The sequence below is a fragment of the Rhea pennata genome, chromosome 1, assembly GCF_028389875.1.
Source record: "Rhea pennata isolate bPtePen1 chromosome 1, bPtePen1.pri, whole genome shotgun sequence".
NCBI classification, from domain to species: domain Eukaryota; kingdom Metazoa; phylum Chordata; class Aves; order Rheiformes; family Rheidae; genus Rhea; species Rhea pennata.
This window is the reverse complement of record NC_084663.1, coordinates 140,089,563-140,112,458: the sequence shown is the minus strand read 5'-3', so window position 1 is coordinate 140,112,458 and position 22,896 is coordinate 140,089,563. Positions and strand designations below refer to the sequence as shown.

Sequence of the window (22,896 nt, the reverse complement as noted above, 5' to 3'; positions counted from 1 at the left end):
CTCTTTCCCATGCTTCAAACTAGAAAAAAGCAGAATTTTTATTGTCTTATAAGCATCTGCTGTGCTACTGAATACTGCTCTGAAGCTTCAAAATAAATTATTTCAGGATAGGCTGAGAATTTTTTTCAAGAGCATTTAGATGATTTAAGGTATCAAAGTCCCGTTCCATAAGCTAGCAAGCATGCTTCTGAATCATCTATGATCAGCTACTAGCTGATCGCCAGAGATCCCTTCCAACCTTAATCATTCTATGATTCTATGAACTCGAATGACCTAAAAATTGTTTTTCTTCCATTTTGAAAGTCCTTCTTTGGAGCTTAAATCAGCTTAGATACTGTCACAATGAGCACACATACATACACATGTGCGTGCACGCGCACACACACATACACAAAGAAAAGAGAGAATAAATTGAAAAAAAATCAAAAGAGAGGTTTGTGACCTTAAATTTATTTCCTTCTCTTGTTTTCTAAATCAGAATGTCATCTAGAGAAGACAGAATGGAGTTTACCTTCGTTGATGGGAAACTTCCTTGAGGACAGTTTTTGCACTTAGACTTTCTCTCTTATTGGTATTAATAACATCTGTATAGAGATTTTTTTCACAACTGACCTAGTTTGGAGATGGTAATTGCATTGTAGGCTTCAAGTGTCTAGCAGTATTAGCAGACACAAAAGTTTCCAAATGGCAGTTATGATGTAAGTAAAGTGGCAAATGTTCATGATGGTAGTCAAATCATGAGAAAAACAAAAGGAGTCTTCTGTTTTGGGGTCAGTTAATGCAACATAAACTACATTCATGTAAGATTCGATTCACACAGTTAAGATCAGAAAGCTGAGAAATGAAAGGAATTAAGATTTCATGAGGAATATTAATTCTATCTTGATAAAAATCCTCTTTATTTAATGATACGTGATTTATAGCAAAAGTCCAAGCCCTGCTCCTAAATTCAGCAAAGATGAACTCTTGAAAGACAATGAACATATAGGTTCTAAATGTCAACTCATTTTTTGCCAGTTCCAGGATCACTTTCATTTAATAAAAGGTATAAAAATAAAACAAACATTGACAATACTTGGAAATTCCCAAAAAACCACAGATTAAAATACGAGGTTACATTTCTTACATTGTTTTAAGTGCTTTATCCTTTAATCTGACATAATCTTGTTATTATGCATTTAGATCCAAGAACATATATATGTTCAGTTTAAAATTGACTGCAAAACAGGCCCTCTGACACTAATAAATGTTTAAAGCTTTTAAGATTTAGAGAAGATTTTCTTTTATTACTCCCCAATTACTGTATCAATCAGTGTATATTGAAATGATCAAAATCTGAAGCCTCCACCTGAATGATAGTCTAGTTCAAAAGTGAATAACCTCCTTTGCTTGTCATTACAGTTTACCTAGGTCCTGCCCAAAGGAAGCATTTCCAAATTTTGGATGGAAAACATGGGAAACCTCAGAGTGGGGAAGTAGACTGTCTTCTGCATTATGCATCTTACTTGTATGTGTGAAATGGCAACATTTTTTCAGATGTGTGCAGAATGGAGATATAAATTTACCCCAAAAGTTATCACAGCTGTCATGAAAAATGCAAATGCAATAGACCCTTCTGAAATTGCATGACCATATCTCATATTTTAGCATTTTAAGCAGGCTAAAAATTAGGATTTACATTAGAAATACATAGCCTTATGTTGAACAGATGTAAGGTCTAAAAGTGATTTTAAAGCAGCACATTTAGTATCTAATTTAAATACTAATAAGCGATAGTTATACTTTGACTTTTAATGATCCTAATATCTTTATCTTTGCAGTGGTGTACTAGTCATGTAATTATGGAAACCTTGCTATTCTGCATTGTCTATATTGCAGCTACATTTAGAGCTCCTCACAACCTTCGTAACCACATCTTAACTCTGTACTTTATAATCTACTAGAGGATGAAAAGGTACTATTTATCTATGTGTAAGATACCATTCCAAATTGCAGATTTACAAAATAATTTAAATTCTTCATGATTTTGGAAATAAGATATGTGATACTCATTTCTAGATAAAACTTATGCATATAAGTAAGATGCATAATGCAAAAGACAGCCTACTTCTCCACTCTGAGGTTTCCTATATTTTCCATCCAAAATTTGGAAATGCTTCCTTTGGGCAGGACCTAGGCAAATTGTATGTAAGTCAAAATTCGGTTGCTATATTCATAGCTACTCAGCAGTGCATGTCTAATCTGCTGTGTGCTACACTGAAAGTTTATCCTGAGAGTCTGAAAGACAGGTTATACTTATAAGACTGTAAAAACAGCACAAGCCAATTACAAGTTTAAGATTACACGGCAATCCAAATCCAAGCACAAAGCAAATTCATACTAATAGCTTAACCGACTACACACTAAAGTTAGCTTTGGTTCTTGTAGAAGACTGCCCTTCTCCAAGCCCTTAGGCTGTTTTGATGTGTCTAACCATAAGTCTAGTGTAATCCAAGAAGAGAAAATAACTTGATATTCTGCAGACTATCTAGACCTCCCAGCTATTGATTTGAATGGTAATTTATCCTACATTATAGGTATTTAAACCTAAGGCAACTGCTGTTAGCTTCCCTCATCAAGCAAAAGATCAAGAACTGTGGGGGCCAAATTCATTCATCTTCAATTATGTCAGCTACATATAAAAATGCATATTTTGTTTCATCAGCTATAAAAGGTGTCTTTAGCAACTATTTCAGAGGAGAACTTGTCCATTGTAGGTAAATCCCACTCATTATATATCCACAATATACTGTCCTTGTGCACATGCAGAACACATTTGTCTTAGCACCATAGTTTCAATGTGTGATACATCAATCCTACCACTTTTTGAACTGCCAACACTGGCAGGGCTGGACTGTCTTTCAAGGTGGAAAGCTAATATGGAGAGCAGATCAAGACTACCACCCTTTGTATCCTTCTTCTTTTCCATTTTCCACTTTCTACTTTCCTGTCCTAGAAAAGCTGCAAGGTACCCCAAGGAATTGGCTAAGAAAGAAAGAAGCAGAAATTAGTTTTTAAAATGAGTGGATAGATAAGAAACTGTCACTAAGATAAGCAGTTAGCACATAGTTACCATATTAATTCTGTAGATTTTTTAGCCAGTGTCCCATACCACAAGAAAGCGTCAAATAAATTAGTGTTGTACAAAAATACTGCTATATGTATTTGAATGATTAATATGTCTGTAATGCATACATTATGATATATCACTCATGTGGGAGTCATATCATAATTTATGTATTACTTAATTCCTTAGTCATTCAGAGATACCATGAGGTACATTCTCAGGTAGTATAAGGCAGTGTTACTGAAGTGTTTTTGTAGCAACCACATTTATGTATTCTTACTCCTGCTGCTATAGTTTCCAAATATTGTGCAGATCATCTAAATCTCATCTACTTGAGAAGAGAGAAAGGACATGCACTTGAGAGGATTGCCACTGAAATAAACCTATAAAGGTTTGATATGTCTAACCATAAGTCTAGTGTAATCCAAGAAGAGAAAATAACGATATTCTGCAGACTATCTACATCTCCCAGCTATTGATTTGAATAGTAATTTATCCTACATTATAGGTATTTAAACCTGAGGCAACTGCTGTTACCTTTCCTCATGATGCAAAAGATCCGATTCCCTATAGCTGAGTCTCTAAAAGTAACATGTATTCCAGGATCTGGAGCCACAGAAGAAACATTTTGGCCAACTTCAGCAGAAAATTCTATTGAGGAAGTATCGCAGAACCTTTTGTTGCCAACCCCTTTGCTGCAGCTAATCCTCCTGTGCCTGACTCCATGGTTGACTTTTTGTCACTCTGCTACCTGGCTTGACTCATATGCACACAATCCTCTTCCAACGTGAAGAGAAGCCAGTGCCTACCGGCTTTGTGACTTTGATCTTTTGTAGTCTGATTCCAAGATTAGCAAGTAGTGGAGCACGATAGAAGGGGACCAGCTGGTGCTGAGGGCTCAGTGTCCAGCTTTCAGCATATCAGCAGAGATATGACATTTATTACTTCTGACCAGCTTTGCTCTGACCCCAGGGACTGCTGCATATCAGCAGTTGGAGTGATTTAGGTGCAGTCCTTGAGTCCATCCTTCAGTTAAGTTCACAGAATCCAGGAGTGCTTTGCTCTGCAAACAGTGATATATTAAGTGGTGATGATCCGATTTATTTCGAGTGTGCACTCCTGATTGTAATTAATACTCTAATGCAGATATGCTTTTTCAGAACCAGATGCTACTTGTTTGGCAGAATATATCTTGTTGACACTGAAGATGTCACTAACCTATAGTGTTAGGAACTCAGGACATTTAAAAATTCAACTTTGTACTTTTGAGAAGACTTTGTTACATAGGCTGTTTCCATAGCATAAGTTTAAAAATAATAGTAGCATAGTAGAACTGATATAAGACTCTCCACTGAGTATATGCTCCACTTTCTTTTTGCAGGAATTATTATATGTTGTATAATTCATCATGCATTGAGTTTCTGCTCTAGTCAAAATTATATTAATTATTACTGTCACCTTTGAACTTCATGTGCTTATGCTGCCTATATACAGATTCACCTGTCTCCTTAGATGTCTGTGTACTTTTGACTGGTTAAATAATGTGCCATCACATCAATCTATTGCTTCTTCGAAGAATTTCCACTTGCCAGTGGTTGTATTCTAGCTCTGAATGTTAAACAAGTTACATGCAGAGTTGATGTACTGTTCGCCATATGTGCAGCAACTTCTTGTCTTACTGTCAGTGGTTTATTTTCCATCTTTACCTCAAGTGTTATGCTCAATGACTAGGTCTGAAAGTGATAATTACTTCCCCACTGATGAGACAAACTGATTTACATATTTATCAAGGGGAAACTGGATGGCTCTGAGCATACCACAGAAGCATTTGCATATTTATAACTTGAAATGTACAAAAGCTGAAATTAAGATATGGATGCCTTGGTCTTAGTTACTAAGCTTGTTTTTATACAAAGCTTTTAGTCAGTGGATTTTTGTAATCAGATCAGTCCATTAAAGAGTGAATGGTTCTGAAAAATCAACATAGAGAGTTTAAATTGATTGTTAGCTTGTGGATGATGGTTTGCAGAAATTACAACATTAAGTTTAAGGTGAAAGTCTTAGCCTTTGTGCCCTGAGGTTATGATGAATGATGGAATTACCTTAATTTAACTTCTGTAGGAGAAGGAAAGTCCCAAGGGTTTTACTAGGTAGTGGCTATGTAGTTGAATCGCTTCAATATCTTTTCTGTGAGGAATATTGGCTTCCAGGTGCATATGCATATAGATATAATTTCTAGAAGTTTACGCACATATTCATATGCATTCACTTGCCGATGTCAGAACTAGCCTCCCTCCACTGATGACAAGTTAATTGTCATTCTGGTTAGTAATACTAACCAAAAGCAGACATTAGTATCAGCAGGCAATTCTGAAATGGAGAGATTAACCAAAAATGTTGTCTGTCTCCTCTACGCAGCTAGAGATGTGATGGCTCATCTTCCCAAATTACTCTTTGTCTCTTAATTGTCTCAAGATTCCTATAATCGTCCTGGTACAGTGGTGTCATATGAAAGGCTGGTAGAATAGGATAAGAATGTTATATTTTCCAGAACTCCCTTTATCATCAACTGTTGTGTCCCGAGACATTCTGTTAGAACTGATTCTTACCCATCCTTCAGTATCGTCTTGTTTCTTTGAATCAGGCAAACCGCTGTATACCTGTTCTAAGTGAGAATGGACTATTCTGTCTTAATACCTGGATTATACAGCTATTTTCTAGATTCTAGAGCTTTTTTCTCATGTTTTCAGCAAGACTATAAATTATTTCAAGTGAATACATTTAACACTTCTCTCTTATATTGATTTCAAGTGTCAGTAAACTAATTTATTAAGCAAAAGCATTATTTCATATACATGCTTGCTTAAATCTTTGAACAGATTTCCAAGTTGCTGACAAATTTGTAAACACTTCATTAGTTTTCCATGTTTTCTCAAAAGAATTTTCATTGTTTATAATCCTTAAATCCTAACCTGGATGAACATAGTGTGAGTTTTATGTAGTTCAAACCTTCAGAGTTCAAAGCTTCAGAAATTGTGTTCAGCATTAGAGAGGCTTGTTTAGCTAGCATTTATATTGTGTTTGACAAGCTGAACAATGTCGCGGTGCTCTCTGTTTCCTCCCAAAGAGTGCAGTCAATTGCTCCTCAGTTTCACATGGCTACAGCTCTAGAGAAATTGGCATGTCACTTTAAGAAAGCAAGAAGTCTTTATAATTTAACATACCTTAAAGGAAGAGTGGACAGCAGAATGTAGAGAGCTGTATATTTTGAAGGAAGCTTTATGTAAATTTTAAAATGTTTTATTAGTTAAAACGATCAACATCTTACTGTTCTTATTAAGCTATTTTGTAATTTTAAAAATTACAAATGGAAGAAAAGTGTCCAGTGATCTCATTCCCTTGTCTTCTGCAAAGTTAGCCGCCTAAATTTGGGCTAGGTTGGGTATACACTCCTAGAATGGCAATATCTAGAAATTTAATCTTAAATTCTAATTTCTCAATAGTTTCAGAAGTTATACGACCCCTTCAGTGTTCAATCGACTTTCCTGATTAGAATTGTATCTTTCAAAATCTGTTTTGCTTAAATCAGAAAAAAACATGTGAACAGTATCATCCACAGAGATCATTACAGCTATTAACTTTCAAGCGAGTCTTTTCAGTCAAGAGTCCTTCCATTTTGTTATTAATTTCAGACATTGGGAATAACAAACCATTATTGCTTTAACAGGGCTATAGTTTTCCTAATGTTTTGGCTTATTCCTCCTACAGTTTGATAAGCTGCATAAGCCCCTTGCTTCCACAAAATCTTTAATTCTTTATTGCTTCCTGCAGCTAGAAATGGTTTTAAAGGGAAGGCTAAGCCAGCTGAAGCTCCACTCTTATAATTCAAGAGCACATAACATATGATATACTTCCAGTCATATTTTATGGGTGAAGTAATACAGTTTTACCATCTTTTCTTACTGAGACCTCATTTTTCTGTTCAATATGCTGATAAAAATGTACAAAAGCTCATGCAACTGCATATGCTCAGCAGTTTGGGTGGGATTCATCTTACCTTCCCTGATATCTAATATAAAGGTATTTATTTTTGAGCTAGTTGCCTAGTATAGGCTGAAGGGGAATTCTGGAGGTCATGTGGTCCAATAATGTCCTAACTGGTCTATATGCTCCACTTTTTTCTCAATATTGCCCCCTTCTCAAGAGATACCATAACAACTTAGTAAGCACAATGTCCAAACAATTTCAGAAGCCAATGATGAATTGCCTCTTTCTTTCCTGGCACTCAGTCCACCTGCTACAGCAAGCAAATGACTTGCCAGATGAATATGCATGGGCTGTTACCCAAATTTCCCTCTAACTCACCAGCTTTAAAATGTCAGCCTTTGAAACAGATTTTCCTCGGCTCTGTTGGGAAATTTCAATTCCCACAAGGTTTCGAAATTTACATAAACAGATTCTCCTACTCTTAAATTTCTTCTTTACTCCTAGTTTATAAACAAGAAATATCATTTATTTAACTGCTGACATTCCTGTATTGAAGGCCCAGTCATTCGAGCTGATAAGAAATGAAGGCAGTCATCCTTTTTTTAGAAAGGCAATTTTAGAATGCTATAACTTTAATAGACAAGTGATTAGAAACAGGGTGAGATAACTACTCCTTATCCAGAATAGGAGCATAGAAACCAAAATGATGATCTGAAAATAGTTGAAGAAGGCTACTTCCTTATGAAGCAAGCTCTGTATTTCTAAGTTCTTATCTCATCCTGTTTGACACAGTAATTATGCATCAGCTGATGAATTAATTCTTAGTGGACAGACGAGCAAATCAAAATTAACATTCAAATTGGACCATTCTTGGATGTTCAAGTAAAAAGGATAAAGAAAAAATGGTTGTGAAGACAGAATTATCTTTATATACTCTGGGATATCTGAAGGACAAGGTTAAAGCTCTTTTAGAGGGTGATGTGAAGCATATTCTTATACTTTGGTCAGTTTCCAGGACCAATAATTTTACATTCCTAATCAGTATAAAATTCGCTGGAGCAAGTTACAAAGAGTGGCTTCACTCTCATTCATACAGAAGCCCACTTAAAAGAATTTGGACACTCTAAATAGGTTTAAAAGTAATTTATGTGCACTGCCAGGCTCCTCTACAGTGCAAAATAGTGTAAGGAGCCTTTTGTGTAAATGAAATGTAAGCCCATGGTGCCTTGTAGTCTCACAGCATATTCATATGGATTCTTGTTTTAAATATGTGCACATGTGTGTATTTATTACTTTGTACATTTTGAGCTTAGTCAATGTCTGTTAGTATATGATCAGAAATTAGTGACTGATTACTAGGTTAGACTGTGAAACCACGAGGCTTCCAGAGGCACTCCATTCATTAATTCACTTTTCTTTTGGAGTGCCTTGTTCTAACATTCACGCTGAGATATTTGCCATGCCACCTCTATAGGTTGCTAGGCAGCAAAGCTTTATCCCTCAGCTTCACCCCCATATCTGTTCTGCATGCTGTGACTCTTTCAGATATCCTCAACAGTTTGAATCTCCTTGCTGTGGGGTTTCCTTGATTGAGAACAACTGCTTCCAAAGGTCACTGACTCTCTATGGATCAGCCTTTTTCTCCGATGTACACAAATCTTCTCATTTTATACTTCCAGAAACACTGCAGCAATGAAATCATAGTCTTGATTGCAACAGACTTTGTGCAGTTGTCCTCTACTGTATGTTGCATGGTACCACTTGGCTATGTATAATAATATTTTTATGTAAACTAAAAAGTCATAAGGACAAAAGATATTTGTACACACCACAGATATAACCAAAAAAACTTTTTTATATATATATTTTTCTTTTTAGGACAGATTCTGGATGCTTTGGAGAAAAGCAATCTGAACAATAAAACTCTTGTATACTTTACATCTGACCAAGGGGCTCATATTGAAGAAATCTCTAGTACTGGAGAAGTCCATGGAGGGTATAATGGCATTTATAAAGGTGAAATTCTCTGTTGATTTTTAAAATATGTGCCAGAAACTACTTGGTTTTGCTCCAAATTCTTAATATACTTTGTGGCTAAAAAGTTCTGAACTCTTTTTTCTTAGTTGTAAGCTTCTCATGACTGTCATTCTAAATTTAAACAAAAGCAAAGACTTTCTTGTCAGTATACTGACTCAATCAAAGTAAATGTTCAACCAGAGCTCTACTGGAATTAAATGCTAACAAGTATGCTGCTAAACTGGCCAGAGTTCCAGCCTTGGAAAGATGTTAGTTCATAGTACTTTACTATCATGACTGGATAATAGAATAAAAATGAAAAAGTTTATGAGTTTGGGAGTTATCAGAAATCACCAAAGGGCGTGACTGGGATTGTACAAAGAGGGTGTATAAAGAGAGAAGATGGCAGAAGCAGTGTGTATTTTTTTACAGAAGTCCAGTGTGTTTTTTACAGAAGATGTAAAAAAGTTTCAGTTAAGTTAAACAAGAAAAATGAAGAGTTGGATTGAGTCTGGGATGGGCAAGCACCACAACAGCCAAAGGAGGAAAAAGTTTCAAACAGAAGAGTCTTAGCTAAAGGAGACAATTTTGAAAATGATATGTAAAATAACTACTAAAATGAGGACTGATTTGAAAATGGGGAGACTTTAGCTAAAAGGAGACTGTTTCCTTCAGTGCAGGTCATAAGACAATTAATACTCCAAATTCTGATTATTCTGTGGAGATTTCCCCAGTCCAAGAGAGACATGGAGCTACTGGAGAGAGTCCAGCGTAGGGCTACAAAGATGATCAGAGGGCTGGAGCACCTGCCCCATGAGGAACAGCTGCGAGAGCTGGGCCTCTTTAGCCTGGGGAAGAGAAGACTGAGGGGGGATCTGATCAATGTGTACAAGTTCCTGAAGGGAGGGTGTCAAGGGAACTGGGACAAACTCTTTTCAGTTGTCTCGTGTGACAGGACAAGAGGAAATGGGCAGAAACTGAAGCACAGGAAGTTCCGCCTGGACGTGAGGGGGAATTTCTTCCCTGTGAGAGTGACAGAGCACTGGGCCAGGTTGCCCAGAGAGGTTGTGGAGTCTCCTTCTCTGGAGATATTCAAGGCCCACCTGGATGCAATCCTGTCTAATATGCTCTAGGTGACCCTGCTTGAGCAGGGGGTGGTGGACTAGATGGTCTCCAGAGGTCCCTTCCAACCTTACTGATTCTATTCTATGTCAAGCCTGTTTAAAGTCTACCTTATTTTAATATACTTTTTCTCTGAGCTATTGTGTGGTAACACTGAAAGATATTGCTTTGTTGCAACAGGATGATCTTGTGAAAAAAATTCTAGCTTAGTAAATAACCCCTTTCTAATTTTTTCCACATCCATACTCATATTCCTGGCATTATGATCCTTTAAGTCAGCAGGGCTGTGGTATAATATGTAATATTGGATACCTTTGAGAACATGGTGACAACATGGAGATGAACATAATTATTGTCAAAAACGTATTTTTGAGAACAGAAGAAGAGATATTAAGGAGATGAGAAAACAAAGGCTGTGGAAATTGAGGAATTCTGTTTGATAGCATAGCTACAATATTCAGTCATAAATTGCTCATAATAAAAGACAGATAGACAACATGGTTAAATCCAAACTAAAGCATTCACTGGGACAAACTATAGAAAACAGTGATTTTCAGTGTGGAAAAGTGCCCAGTGTGGACATACAGGATCTGGAAAATGAACACCAAAATGTTTTCAATAACCTTCAATCTTATTGAAACAGGAAGGGAATGCCTGGTTTTGTTATTTTTAGTAATGCAGTGAATATTCTTGTGCTTTTACCAAAGTTAATGTTCCTTTCATTCTATCATAAGGAAGTGATTGTGTAATATTTTTTCCTCATATTTCAGGGAACAAAACCTAAGAAATCCAACAATTTTTGTAAAGTCATTTACCAAACTTCCAACTTTTAATTGTTTAGAAAAATAAGGAAATTGTCTTTAGGTATCATTGCAAAATCAAAACAAAACACCTGCCTGCTGCAGAATCACAGAATAGTTGAGTTCAGAAGGCACTTTTGGAGATCATGCTCTAGGTGACCCTGCTGAGCAGGGAGGTTGGATTGGATGATCTCCAGAGGTCCCTTCCAACCTTACTGATTCTATGCTGCTATGATTCTATGATTCACTGTATACCACTGAGGAGAGTTTGACTCTTGTCTTTTTATCCCAACCAAACAAGTATTTATAGCTATTTGTAAGATCTTCCCTAAGCCCTCTCTTCTCCAGCGTGAATACAGCCCAACAATGGACTCAGCGTTCCAGATATGACCTCATCAGGGCTAAGTAGAGGAGAAGGACCACCTCCCTCAACCAGCTGGCATTGCTCTTCTTGGTGGCCTTCTGGTGGCCTTCTTTGCTACAAGGGCATATCATTGGCTCATCCACCAGGACCATACGTCCTCTTCTTCCGAGGAATTTTCCAGTGTGTTGCCCCTGCAACCTGTCCTGGTGCATGGGGTTATTCCTCCCTAGGTGTAGGACTCTGTATGTCACTTTGTTGAACTTCATAAGGTTCCATTCTGCCCATCTCTCCAACCTGTTGAGATCCCTCTGAGTGGCAGCACGGCCCTCGGGTGTATCAGTCACTCCTCGCAGTTTTGTATCATCTGTAAAACTGCAAAAGGGAGGAAAGGTAGAGACATATATAGCAAGGAATGACAATATAATGAGGTTTTCAAGTGAACAGACTCCATAGCTTTCATCAGTCTGTAGGTATCTTTCTGAGAAATGACCCTTAGATTTGAGGGGAGCTATAAGGGAAATGCTACACAAGCAAAACAGGAAATGCCAAAGCTGTGAGATTGCAAATTGTCAGATGGATCCCCTTGGGCTACAGAGCCAGCACCTGTCCTGAACATTAGTATTTAGGCCTTGCATAGTGTTTTATGTAATTAAGAAACCATATGGTAAATGTTAACATTTTCGTAGCTGTAGGCTCAGCCTGAGGTATTTTAAAAGCTCTAAAAAGTATTTACATTGCAGGATGTCAGACATGAGACACAGGATAAATGATGAAGAGGAGAAAAGAAAACACACACATTAGGGAATATACTTTCCTGGGGAGCTTTGATTGAATGGAGTCTTTTCTATCAACCTTTGCAAGATTTCGTATTTATACTTAAGAAGAATAATTTGAAATAGGTCACAGCTGAAATAATGAAAATCTGATTGATAGGGTTAGCTATGGAGAAAAAAAAACTTCAAAAAATGAATTATGGCATGGTTTACAGTTGTCACTTAAGCTATACTGGCAAATACTGTAATATTCTTTGAGAAGGAAAAGAATCAATGTATAAGAAACAAAATAATTATTACATTAATAATAATTATTGTATTAAGAGACATTCTTATTGAAATAAAAAAAATATCAAAGACCTATACAATCATTTGAATATACTTTTACAATTTAAAAATACAATAAATTCCATTTTATCTTCTTCTCTCTCCATCTCCAAATTGGTCCTCAATTTGATAGGTGTGCTATGCATCATTTCAAAACAGCAGAAGTGGAAGTGATCAATTAATAACATAGTTAGCAATTTTCACTTTAATACATAATGATTTATATATAGTAACATCAATTACAGTGAGATATATTAAACCTGATACATATCTGACTGATCTAAAGAAAACTAGGCCTGTGAAACTAAAGTCTCAGGCACTGATATAATAATTTGCCTAAAAAAGCAGTAGGACAGTCTTTACGCCGCTTGTGCTCATGTATGCATGCAGTGGGAATTTGTTTCCTCTGATGAGTAGTTTTCAAAACTGGGAGACATGTATATCTGTCTCTCCTTGCCTCTGCTAGATGGTCTCAATTACTTACCTTTGTGTGTACGAGCTCTGTGTGAATGCAAATATGAGTCAAGCCACTTAACCCTCTTGTCAGAGCTGGAGCAGTATACTCTGCAATAATTGCCTCTGTCCTAAATCAAAAGCTCTCAACAGATCTCCATAATTCAAACTCACTAATTTGTCTTGATATCCAGCCAAATCAGCACGAATAATAAAACTAAAGAGGAGTTTGGAGAATTAGGCTAGCACTGCAAAATTGAATGCAAAAAAGGGACATTTCTGTTTGTGGTTTCTACTACTCTTGATTCTGACTGTGAACAGTCACAATACATTTGTGGATGAATATCACTTGAAATTAAAAACTAGAGTTTTTAACATAGTGTTTAACTACTTGCTATCAGTACTGTGTCTGGCTTACCTCTTCAGTATCCTTTTTTAGGAGATGTTATATAGTGATATAGAAGGGTAAGGATTGCCTTGCTCACTTTTTTTTTCGGTGTCCCTTTTCTGACAGTTGTCAGGATCAGAAGCCTCAGTGAATAAAGAAGATCCCTAAGAAGATCTCATCCTAATCCTAAATAATATGACCTTGGTTGAATCCTGGCAGTTTAGAGTCTACAAAAAGTTTTAGCCTTAGCTGTTATAACTTGTCTTCTTAAATACCAGAGCTCACTAAGTCTTTCTAAGTTCTTAGCATAGCCTGAAGTCTTTGGCAACTAATTCCATAATATAGATGAAAATTTTCTTTCATTTAATATTTTAACATGGGGCTCTTGTACATTTCATTAACCGTCTCCTCCAAGTTCAGTGATCTTTCCTCACTGTGTTAGGAAAGTAGGAATAACTTATTATAACTTCCCCAGCTATCTTTTGTTTTTTATTCTTTTTTGTGCCTCCATCCCCCCTAATGCCTCATTCAGAAAAGAATTGTCTGTTCGGTCTGTCTTTGCCCCTGATTTCTTGTTCTTGTTATTTTTCTCCTGAACTATTTCTAACTGTGCAAAATATCCTTTTAAAATGGTTTGACAAATACTGCCTTTCAGTGTTTGCTATGAAGTACCCTATCCATTTATACAATTGCATTTTAATATTATCCATTTCATTCTAAATACTGCCTATAATCTTTGTATCTTATTAATTACAGATGTGCATTAAGCATAAGTCTTCATCTAGCTTCTTTTTCTTAAGTGCACAGTTAATTACATAGTATGATAGCATAGACTCTAGTCCAGTTATTTTTAGTTCTAATGTGCACTACCTTGCAGGCATTTATACAGAATTTGAACTTACGTCTTGTTGCCCATTCATCCAGCCTGGTATGAAGTCCATTACCTTTTTTTCACAGTCTGTTCAACCTATGTAACTGTGTCTTCTCCACAGATTTCAATTTCACAACTCTGTCCTCTTCCAAAATCGAAGTAAATGTATTAAAATAACAAGGGACTTAGTACAGAGTAGCATCAAGGTAACTTGCTGTTAACGTTTTGCCAGGTGACATACACAGGCTGTTTATTTTATCTGTTTCCTGCCTGTTAGTCAGATTTTGATTCATGACAACCTTTTGTATCCTACTCCATGATTAATGTTCCAGAAACTTGCTGAAGGTCCTTGTCAAAGACCTATCAAATGTTTAAATCTAGATATAGCATCAAAACCAAAAACACAATAGCTATTTTCAGTAAAAAATTCTTTCAAACGATTCAAGTACCTCTTTCTTGAGTTCTTAAAGGACTCTTCAGTGCATACATGGTAATTTCATTTTTCCTGGTTACTTAGTGGTTTTAAGTGACCAGTTTCTCTCAGAAAACTGCTTCTGACAATCACTGCCTGGGGTTACATCAACCTCATTATCTCTCCTCTCCCCTCCTCCCCCCCCCCCCCCCCCCAAAAAAAAAAAAAAAAGTCCTGGGCTATTAATTCATTTGGAAGTTTCCAGTTCATGAGATATATTTTTTTAAAATCTTCTCTGTTTCTATCCACATTTTCCAATTCGGCAGTTTATATTCTTTATCAGATCTCTCAGTGATTTGTATATTGACGTAAGTGACATATAACTTGCAACCTATTTATTAATAACATATAATTTATTATAACATATAAATTATACTCCTATTTATTCTCTTAAAATAAACATTTTCAGATTAAAATATGAAAGGAATATGTTTAACTGAAGGCTCTTCCTAAAAGAACTGTGTCCTTTTTCTATTAAGAGATATGAATCATTGAGACATTGTTTTCGTATTTGATATCCACAGTACCTGCACTGGCTTCTTTTTTGGTCTTTTTCTCTAGCTTTCTCATTAGTATGGCACCAGCAATTTAATTATTTCCGTTTGCGCTAATCACTTTAGCCATCCTTTAGGAGTAGAAATAGGCTTGGTTTCTCTGAACTACTTTATATATCTACTCTGGAAAAATGAATAGAATATCAGATGTGCCTATTTCTCTCTATTGAATAAAAAGGCAGCTTAAGATAGTCTAAAGGATGTCTAAATAAATTTTGATGAATCTCAGTCATTGTATTCTTCTTTGGAATCCCTGAGATATTAGATGGGATAATCTAGTTCTATTGTGGTCATTTTTATTTATTTCCTTCATGACTTGTTTCTTGAATTAGCTTCAGTATGTTATAAAATAAAAGTCTCTCCTTTTGAATACTTCATAACAGCAAATGCTGAATGCATTGACAACTTTTCTCTTAACCTTGCCTCGTTATGCCATTTTACAACTTTATACGTAGATAGTGGAAGTCCTACCTCCTTATCACTTGTTGACATTATCTCACTGTTACTTAGAAGTTTTCTACTGAGTGCCCTTGTATCTCTTGCTATTCTTATTGCCAGCTCCTTTTAGGTATATAGCTAGATATATATTAATCGTGCCTTGAACTGCCAATTTAGGAACACAGTCCATCTTTGTATTTATGAAGCATTTAGCACAATGGATACAGATCTCGCCTGAGGCACTTGGCTCCTATTATGCTACTAAATTGGGTCATGAGTTTTAAAGCTAATGGATATGAGGTGAAGCACTGATAATGGCAAACCATTTAAAGAACACTCATTTTCTTAAGTGCTTTATGCCTTAGAAATAAATATATTCATAATTACTTTATTTGTTAATATCCATGAAAAATAATAAATCAATGTTTATTAAGGACGTGGGCCCTGATTTTCTAAATCAGATCTATTATAGATCTATGAGAACTAAACAAGGACTGAAAGAGTCAATTATCTAGTATTTTATTGAAATATATTATTTTTATACAATTTAATGTACTGCAGAGATACATTTGTTCATCAGTGTTTTTCAAAGTCATTAGTAATTCTTAACCTATCTTACTTATCTGTAAATAACAGCAAGATCAAACTGACCATTGTTTTTGCCTATGCTAATACATAGCATATGTATGATATGAGAGATAATACCACTCAATAGAAAGAAAAATTGTATGAGATGTCTGCATGAGCTATGTTTATTAGATTCACCTGTCTGAGATTAGTTCAGGTTGAAAATTTTAAAAAGTACATGAAAAGGATTGAAAATCAATAAAGGTAAGTAGACTTGCCATTAAAAATGAATAGTTTTAAAGATAGTTTTATAAGGCATACAATAGTAACTGGTTTTGATTCTTAATATTTATAGCTTAAAGTCCACAACAAATGAACAGACTACTTAATTTCTATTTATTAGTGTTTCATTCAAGAGACTAAACAGATGGTGGAGTCCTTGTTTTTATAGGAATAAGAAGGAAGGAAACGATAGTATCGTTATAATCCAAGTGAGATAAGAAAGTTCTTTTAAATAATCTTCATCATTCATCATTCAAAATATTAATAGGGATATGCCACTGAGTTCTCCTTTCATTCATTCTTCTTTTGTACAAGCTCTATCCCCAGAGTTAGGTAATAGCAGTCAATTTAAACCAGAAGGAGGAAAAAAATATATTCTTTTAACAGAAATTTGAAGTGGGGTGAAAATGGAACTCTGAGATCGTGTTGTGGATGACTGCAGAGTTATGTCTGTACTTTGCCTGCTCCTGCAGGTTTTTCAGAAAAGGTGAACATAGACTATTGTTAAATATAAGACTGAAAGGTGCAACTACTCAGAAAGCATATATGGCTAGAAATGAAAACACATCCTGAGGTGTTTTATTCTGTTTTAAAAACATTTTTAGATAATTTTAAGAGAACAAAAATAATAAGCAGCTATACTGCCTAGGGGCTGCAGGCATACAGACTCCCAGGTTGCTACCTTTTCTCCATTTCAGTGTTGTCAAGTCCAAGCAGAACACAAAACTAATGAGCAAGATCTTAAAATATCATAACATTTTATTTTTAAATAATAACCTTCTGCAGAATTTTTATTTGCCTTTAGTATTTTACCCATTTACATTTTTGTTTCATGTTTCAAGCGTTTTGCTGAAACTATGGTTTATTTTTCAAGAAAAAAAGAAGGAAGAGAGCTTGAACAATGGTTAATAGCTAGATTTTTAAAGAGTGTGTGTATCAAAGGATTCCTAATCATATCATGGGATTAAGCAGCTCTAGTGATGCCAGTAGACCATAGATGCCATACATCTCTAAGAGAGATGAAAATCATGTAGGCACAGATAATAGAAGACAGTCTTCCACACTGACGTGTAATTCCTGCCCTGGTTCCCTGATATTTCTAACTTTGACAGATATCAAACAATTATGCCCCAATTAGTCTTTCAAAGGAAAATATCAGTCACTTTGTAGACATAAGCAAGGCGATAGCCCTGCTGCAGAGTCCATTTTGCTTTTCATATCTGACAGTAGGGAGGCAGATTTTGTTGAGTGCTCCCTCTATTCCTGGGTAACGTGGAATTTTTCTACCAGTATACTGTCATGATTTGGGAAAAATGCCTTAAAAACCTAGGAGCTGTGAAACAGATTCAGTGTCTAGGTCTAAAGAACGGGCACATGTGAGGGAACGGGATTCACCACTTACCTTGAAATGACAAAACTACTTCAGACTACACAGGACAGACACCAATGCAACAGTAAAGAGAGAATTTGTTTCAACAATCAAATCTAGACAACAGTATTACTAGGTAGAGACAGATGTACTAGAATAACGAACTGCACACTTAAAGCTGCCTACACTTTAGATCAACTCTTTAAGTTTTCTATCTATCTGTTATCCAGCCAACAAGCTGTGGGAAATTTACACTGAATTGGGATCCAGCTCATTAATTAATCCTCTCCTTGGTTTAATTTTTTACAACAAAAGTATCTTGGTTTGAGGATATCTCTACTTTTATATCCTTATACTTTTTGCAGAGTTTTATTCAGACTTAAATATTCCCCCTCAGCAGGATTTTCTGTGGTCCATAACTTGGTTTGGATATTAACTCAACATTTCCCTGATGAGTAATGCATAATCCCTACCTAACTTTTTAAATGCTAATGACTGTTGTACATGGATAGGTAGAGTCATCTTTTCTACAGAAGATGCACAGAGTCTCTTGACATCCGCCCTGGTCTTTAACTAACAGTATTAACAGCCAATTAGTGTACTGTTGGGTGAACACTTTTGTCCACTAGGTGATGCGGATTTTAAACCTCACAGAATAACAGCTTTATAAAATTAAATTTACATTTTATTTAGATATTTATATTGAAAACCACATTTTTACAACTATAAGAAGAAAAAATAATCCATGCAGCCCAATACTTACTTTGAGAATGGGCATGATAATATCCAAATGCTTCATGTTGAGAATAGAATTGCATTTGATGCTATGACAGGAATCGGTTGTTAAGATTTCTCTAAAAGGCTGATAGTCTTGTTAAAATCAGAGCTTGGCCCTGCTTTCCAAGAGCATCTTAAGCAAGGATTGTTGCTTGGCATGACGTTCTATATTAGACACCCTTAATTTTCTAATGTTAGACAATGTAATTATATACCCCTGACTATTCCATATTATGAATTCTGATAAAACTCGTGAAAAAAATAAGTAAAGAATCATGATCTAAAGGTTTTTCTGCCACAAGATTGCACATATATAATGAGTAAAGATCTATGCAAAAGATATTTGTCTCTACTGAAGTTGCCCCTTAACCTTAAGAACTATTACTGACCAGTGAAAAAACTGTAGGAAACAGGAGGAAAAAAAAGATGGATTCTCAATCCTCCAACTCTGAAAGAGTGTAGAAAGGCTGGGGCTTGACACTGAAGAGATTAAAATCTATGTGGTGCTTTGAGGATCTAAGAACAAAGGAGACAGAACTCTTGAAGTCCTTTGTTGTAATATTTTGTTCTTTTATGTTTTTTTATACTGAAGGAGATGATATAGAAAAATAAGGCTCATAATATTTTTGTTTGAACCAGGAATTGCTGTTGGATTCAGTTTGTAGTTGGAGTTCAACACACACATTTCTTTTCTTTCAAACATCATTATTACGTGAAATGGTCTCAATGTAGTTATAAGTACCTGGCCCAAAGCTATCCCCAAACGTGCCTTTCACTGGGATTTTTTTCCCAAGTGATATATTAAGTTTTAAAACAGTGCTGGAGTGCTGCATATAGTCACATTACTGTAAAGACATTAATTATAGTATTTATGATAGTTTTTCATACAGAGTTGTGTCAATCACATATTAAGTAATGGTAGAGATGTTGTCAATATAATAAGCATTTTTCTCCGAAGGTATCTGGAGGACTGGGCAGTGATGAATATTGTAGAAGCAAAAGGAATTGGTTGCAATTTAATTTTGAATGCAATGAGCTGATAATGCATTTGATACAACTGTGTTGGTTTAGAAATAGAAAAGATCTTCCTAAGCTCCAGCATCATTCTAGCAGATTTATTTCTAATACATTTAATTAGAGTTCAGTAACAAAGTTTCTTCTTTCCATTCTTAAGTCCTTAAGTGTTATTTTTAATAAAGTATCATATATCATATCTTTTCTGAGTTCATACCTCAGACCTCTGGACATACCTCAATTTATTTTTGATTCCTGATTTTAGTTAGATATGCACATATCTATGTCATACATTATCTAGATCAAATTTGCTTATGAAGATTTCTACAAGATGTCTTTTTATCTCCTACAACAGTTATTTAATTTTGTTTGCAAACTAAATATACTCTGTTAGCTCTGTTTAATGTCTGTTAGTAGACGCGCTATGAGAATGATACTGATTATACATGGAAAGTCTAGTTGTGTAAACTTAGTTAATTAAAAAATGCATTTAATGAGAGGGAGGATTTATTTCTAATAAGAAAGTGTTATTTTTTATCAAAATGCGCTTTCATTTTTCAGGTGGGAAATCAACAAACTGGGAAGGAGGTATTCGTGTGCCAGGACTTCTCCTTTGGCCTGGAGTGATACAGGCTGGTACCTATATTGGTGAGCCAACAAGTAACATGGATATATTTCCTACTGTCATCAAGCTTGCGGGAGCACAGTTACCCTATGACAGGTAAGGTCTGTAATTGTCTGTGTTCTATAGAAAGTTTCGATCATTTTCTACATTCTAGTTATGTCTCTTAAGATAGGTGTGGACACAGAAAGAAAAACTAGATTTTAAATATCATTATATCTGATTACAGTAGTATGCTGTCTCTTTTCATATGGGCATTCTGATACATTTTGCAGAAACATTGTACATAAATAGGGCTGAACCTGCAGGACAGCCTTTTTGAGGTAGTTCATAGCAGTGAATTTGGTGGGTTTATTTTGTTCACATTAAGTGAAAAATTAAAGTCTTTTCTCCCTGCATCTCTTCATCAATCCTTACTCCAAATTCTTTTCCATCCCTTGGTCTGATACCAAAATAGTCAGTCAAAGGGAATAGTGCAGCTAAAAGACAGTTCATAAACCTGGGCAACAGGAGTCTGCCATTGGCAAGACAAATGGCAGTTAAGATATACACCTCTCTTCTGTATTCTCAGTTTCTTTCCTATTAAATAAATGCAAAAATGCTCGAAACCTACTATTTCCTAAAGAGCAGCTGCTCAACAGTTTAACACAGTACCGAGCACTACTACTCATTCGTATTGTCTATCAAGGATTACTAATACTTGCTTTTTCGTTATCTTTTAATGTTGACAAAAGCTACTCCTCCTCTCTGCTAATGGTTCATTTTCTTTTCTTTTTGACATTTTGTATAAAGATCAGTTCTGTGCTCTAGCTCAGAGCATGGCAACACAAACAGTTGTGTCATCACAAGGATCGGTATGGCAAGGATGCGGGGGAGAGGCAAGCAGCAGGCAAAAGGAGGATGAGAGTATACCATCAAGAGGAACACAATGCCAAATCATGGCCTAAAATTATTTACTGAAATTAAAATTAGCATATCAAAAAAGATACTACTCTACATGAGTAAATATTGTGGAAACAGGACCACCAAGTGTGAATTATTGTAAACTTTATGAGTTAAATGTAAGCATATGTAGTCAAACTTTTACATGGTAACAAAACACATAAACACGTTAACTAGACTTTTCTGCTAGGATTCACTCCCTCTACCAAGTAAGTGAAATTAGGTCCTTACAGAGTTTTACAGTCTAATTAGAATATTCATGAGTCTTTAAAATTAATAAAGTGCTTTATTGACATTTGCATGGCACCTATTTTGGCTTGTTCAGGAGCTTCACAGTCTCAGCAGCAAGTTGTCTAAGTCTCACCTAAACTCTGTTGCAATCCAAGTCCAATATCTGGAGAAACCTGCTGCCGTGCCTAAGCGTTGAACGTATCTACTACAGGCAAATGGTGTTTGAGCACAAAGCATCCAGGACCCCTGAAAAAATAGTGGGAAACCAAAACACTGTACTGCTGATGATTCATTGAGTGTTTAAAGGAAATGGCAGGGCAAGACAGGTGTAGGACGTGAAAAATGAGTCTGGTTTGTCCTGGGATATCCCCTACAAGTAGTAATTCTGTCAGACCTAAGCAATTCAGATAGTTCTTAATGTGGGCAAATCTTGTGCACTTTATTTTCGTATTCCTTAAGTGAAGGCTAATGTTTTATTTTGAGCTCAGTGAAAATCCCAATATACTCATGTAACCTTCACCTACAAGTTGTTCCACTCTGATTCTTCTCTTTAGACTAGGTGCCATAATCACTGCTTCAGCATAGATCAGAATGGGTTGTCATGGGCTAGCCTGAAGCATCTTTTATCTATCAGCTGATTTGTGCCATACCACGCCATTGAATTCTTCCTGAGAAATAAGAGAAATAATTAAAGTTAGGACTCAGTAAGTGGTAAGGGCAGTGAAGGAGGCAAGGAGGAGGTACTCCTTGTTAAAGAAGAAAAATAGGTCATCAGAAAAAAAAAAAAAAAAAAAAACTCAGATGTCCCCCTGTAATTAGCAAATGTAGGAAGACAGAAATACTGAAGAGGTGTTACTGGAGACAGTCTTTTCCCCATGAAGAGGCTGAAGAAGAGAATGTATGCGACAAGCAACTGCCCTGCTCTCAGTGTGATAGTGACTAAGGTTATAGAGGTGAGACAAAAGTGCATTATTCAGTGCATGCAATTTGAAAGTGGGAAAATTCCTAATTTAATCAGCCCTACAGACAAGGATCAATCCTGAAAATATAACCAGAAATCAGAATTATTGGACAACAGTGCTCTAGATGTATCAGCATGTTTTCCTGTGCATCTTTTGAGAAAAAGTGCTACTCAAAGTAATAGTATTGTATCCACTCACTGGATGCACGTATATTCATATGTGGTCTATGACTTAAAAAAATAAATACAGTACCTGTCTTGCAATGCTTTTAAACATTAGTTACAGTAATGTGAAAAGATTTTCACGTGGTAATGTAGATTAGCTTAGATATCTAAGAGCTTAAACATTTCAACAATGTTTATATAAGATGTTGCTCAAAATGCTTAAAAAATAATAACCTGTGACTCCATAAACCAGAAAAAATAATTTTCTCTAAAATATCTTGTAAAATTTATAATT

General features: G+C 35.7%; 1 protein-coding gene across 9 annotated transcripts in view; it reads left to right on the top strand.

Moving 5' to 3' along the window:
• STS (steroid sulfatase) overlaps positions 1-22,896 on the top strand; it is a 108,229-nt gene that overhangs the window by 56,858 nt on the left and 28,475 nt on the right. For 8 of the 9 annotated variants that reach the window (XM_062601353.1, XM_062601374.1, XM_062601384.1 and 5 more), the window contains 2 exons: positions 8,972-9,109; positions 20,242-20,401. In XM_062601353.1, the coding sequence (XP_062457337.1) occupies positions 8,972-9,109; positions 20,242-20,401 (298 nt within the window). The remainder of the gene's footprint in view (positions 1-8,971; positions 9,110-20,241; positions 20,402-22,896) is intronic. The other variant, XM_062601393.1, reaches the window with a different exon arrangement.